The following is a 3,350-nucleotide window of genomic DNA, read 5'->3' on the forward strand; positions in this document are numbered from 1 at the left end:
AGGGAGAATGAAATTTGCAGTAAAAGGCGTAAGCAGTGTAAATGACGACATATGCTTTACACACCCGCTTCCTGGACGAGAAATATCATACCGATGTTGTTACGGTTCTTTCCAGGCGTAGATCTGCATTGAAGAAGGATAGACAATTGGGCGAGTTGGTATCGATTCATATTGGAAGGGCAAAGCGCAGAAAAACACGGGACAAAGGAAGAAGACGTACACACGAGCGCTGACTCGCGTTTAAATTTACACATCTTTATACAATTTCTTCAATGATAATGATAACAAGTATATAGCACTTGCGCAAATCACATCAGAAAGAATTGTGATTGGGGCATAGCTATAAATATCGGCTCGATGTTATTTGTCGTTTTGCTTGAGTATCTTGCCTTTCTTCTCAAACTACTCGAAAAATTAATAATTGTGAAATACGGGCAGAACGGTCGCACGTTCCCTTGAAACGTTTGCGCCATCTTTCTTTAATGCCGAGCTCGTGCGGCACGAGCACGCCAGGGCCGCGCGCAGCTGCCGACCCGCACACTGTGACTTGTCGCCCCTGTTCTTTGAGGCTGTCGCTCAACGCAAGAATGTAAGTTCACAATTCTCGTTTGTTGTCTTATAAAAACTCTGTCGGTGCGAAGGTGTCGGGATTTTCTTTGTGCTCCTCTTAGAATCACCCGGAAGCAAACGCAAACTCTTGCAATGGAGAACACAGATATCAAGAGTGCTGGCGGTGACGGCTCTTCAGAACCGACGGAGGTGCGCTGCTCGGAGCAGAGCAAGGGTGGGATCAAGTACGAGCTGGTGCTGGCCGACCCCTGCATGGACTCGCCGCTGCGCAAGCCCAGCACCAGCCCACCCAAGAGCATCTCGGCCGAGGACATTGAGAAGAAGCTCAAGGAGGCGGAGGAGAGGCGCCTATCCCTGGAGGCCATGAAGCTGAACCAGCTGAACGAGAAGATGAGCCGGCTGGCTGAGGTGAACCAGAAGAAAAAGGGCCTCGCCGAGGAGTTCCAGGAGGCCGCCCGGCAGAACTATGAGAAAAAGATTGAGGCCTTCAAGGAGAACCGTGAGGCCCACATTAAGTCCATCCAGGAGAAGCAGCGTGAACACGTAAGCCGAGTGGAGGAGGTTCGCAAGACGCTGGATGCACAGACCCAGGAGATGCTGGCCAACATCCAGAAGAAGATTGAGAATGCCAACGAGGCACGCGAGGCCCAGATCACGGCATTGCAGGATCGTCTAAGGAATCATGATAAGCACATTGCCGATGTGCGGAAGCAGTTGCAGGATCTCGTGGATGAGAAGCGGGAGAAGATCCAGAAGAAGCTGGACACTGCCCAGGAGAACCGGGCTGCCATCTACCGCGAGCTGCAGACAAAGCTTCAGGAAAAGGAGAAGCATGCTGAGAAAGTTCGCCAGCACAAGACCCAAACTCTGGAGGGCGCCTTCCCGTAGAACAGTGAAGAAACGGCCGCATCGGGCTAAGTTGCCCGGCCTCGGACCCATACGACCACGTTCGCTGCCTCCTTCTTCCCCCGAGCAGCATTAGATTGGAACGGCCTTTCCCACAGCATCGCCGCTATCACCTGCCCATCCAACTTTTCCAAAGCACTAACAGATCATATTGTATGTTGAACCCACATGGCAACCATTGTACTTATTTTTTTTTGTATAATCCACCCCTTATGTAATACCCCCACGGGGGTCCTTAAGGTAATAAACTGAACTGAACTGAAGCCATTTGTGGCGTTTTCGGAGCGCGAAGTAGAGCGTTGATCTGTTGCAGGTCAACAACGCGCACTCCCTGCAGGCTGTACATTCTGGGTCAGTAAGCGGGCAGGTCACGGATGTGCGTTCATTCACCGTTGCAAAATCTAGTCGCAGGAAGCTTTGAGACAGCTGTTCTTTCTTAACTACCGAGGTCGAATAGATGCTCGTCACAGCGCGATTTGATTTGAGTAGACTGCAGATCGGAATCTGCACTAGTTAGCAAGCGGGGGTAGTTCGTAGCTGCCAAGAGACAGTTCAAGGCTTCTCGCATTAACTAACTCAGCACTCGTGCCATGGAACGCGTGTACAACCAGTAATCGCAGGTCGAATTTTCCACAGCGCCCTCCACTACCGCGTCTCTCGTACCCTGAGTCAATTTGGGACGTTAAACCGCACAAACCAGACCAAACCTCATTTTCCTTGTCGCCAAGATGCGACTTTTCTTCGCAAAGAATCGCTAACTGACCACCTTGTGGCGCCATATTTGATCTCTTGCGTATCGGAGTTGCAACACAATTGTTCTTCGTGTAGATTCCCGGTGATGTCATAAAATTTCGCTGCGCAAGTGGTATGAATCAGCAAGTTTAGTTAAACGGTAAGGATTGGAATCAACATATTTACTGCCATTTGTAAGCTGTAAGGATCTCACTACACCGTGTCACCTAGCGGACCGGGTTTTCTCACGCTGGTCTGGGTTCCGTCAGAGGAGAAGCAGGAGAGGGAAGCTGCTGTCACAAGAGCAGAAAGAGCACAGAGAGCCTCCAGCTAAAGGTTGCGTGGTGGCACGCACCACAGGACGAAGTCAAGGAGTTGGGAGTCGCTGCGTGAGCGAGCTTTCGCCTTCATATACTTATGCGATCATAAACAACGCGGTAGCATCAAAAGGTACCGTTCACAAAAAAATCTGTCGTTGTCGGCGTCGACATCGCGAGGGAGAAATCACAAGCATGGCGCTAGCTGCCAAGTGGTAGATGGCAGCTGATATGGCCTGCCATCTAACTGATGGTCGCGCACTGACTGGACGTCGGGTAGCTTGCGTTACACTTGATGTAGGAGCTGCCATTTCGGCCCCCTATTTTCGTATGGAAGTGTGATATCAAAATCAACCTGCCAGGCCCCTTGCATTCCGCGTCAGACACGTTAGTTTTAGGCCACGCATGCGCCTTCATATGGTTCAGTTGTAGCGGGGCTTTATTATGTCGAGTGGTAGCCTACGCTATTGTGTCATACCCTTAAAGACGCAGCTTAATTGTCCTCGCAATTTTGATTTGTGCTGGTCATATTAAATGTTCACTGGGGTCGATGTTAGGTCTTGTTGAGACATTTATTTGCGCATTAAACCTGTCGCCGACTAGGTCTCCGACAGGCGTGCCGTCGCCAGTTAGCGGTAACACGATTACATCGACTGTATCGTGCCCACTGTTTTAAGAAATGGTGCTGACTCCACTACCTCCTACTGTTCTAGTGTCCGGAGAAGAAACGGTTCGGCTGTTCAACCTCGGCTAAAGCTGCAGTAAATAGCTAGGCCATCTCTGCCGAGGTCCACTCAAGTATTTAATCGCCCCAGTCATCGCGCC

The 3,350-nt window shown here is 50.5% G+C and overlaps 1 protein-coding gene across 1 annotated transcript; it reads left to right on the plus strand.

Moving 5' to 3' along the window:
• The first annotated feature begins 621 nt into the window (after nucleotides 1–621).
• Nucleotides 622–1,458, plus strand: LOC146205925 (uncharacterized). The gene has a single exon (XM_084608239.1). It carries the CDS (start codon nucleotides 703–705, stop codon nucleotides 1,456–1,458), a length of 756 nt encoding a protein of 251 aa, XP_084464365.1. The 5' UTR covers nucleotides 622–702.
• The last annotated feature ends 1,892 nt before the right edge of the window (nucleotides 1,459–3,350 follow it).

This window comes from Amblyomma maculatum, chromosome 1 (assembly GCF_055883805.1).
Source record: "Amblyomma maculatum isolate TAMU_Amacu chromosome 1, ASM5588380v1, whole genome shotgun sequence".
In the NCBI taxonomy this organism is placed as follows: Eukaryota; Metazoa; Arthropoda; class Arachnida; order Ixodida; family Ixodidae; genus Amblyomma; species Amblyomma maculatum.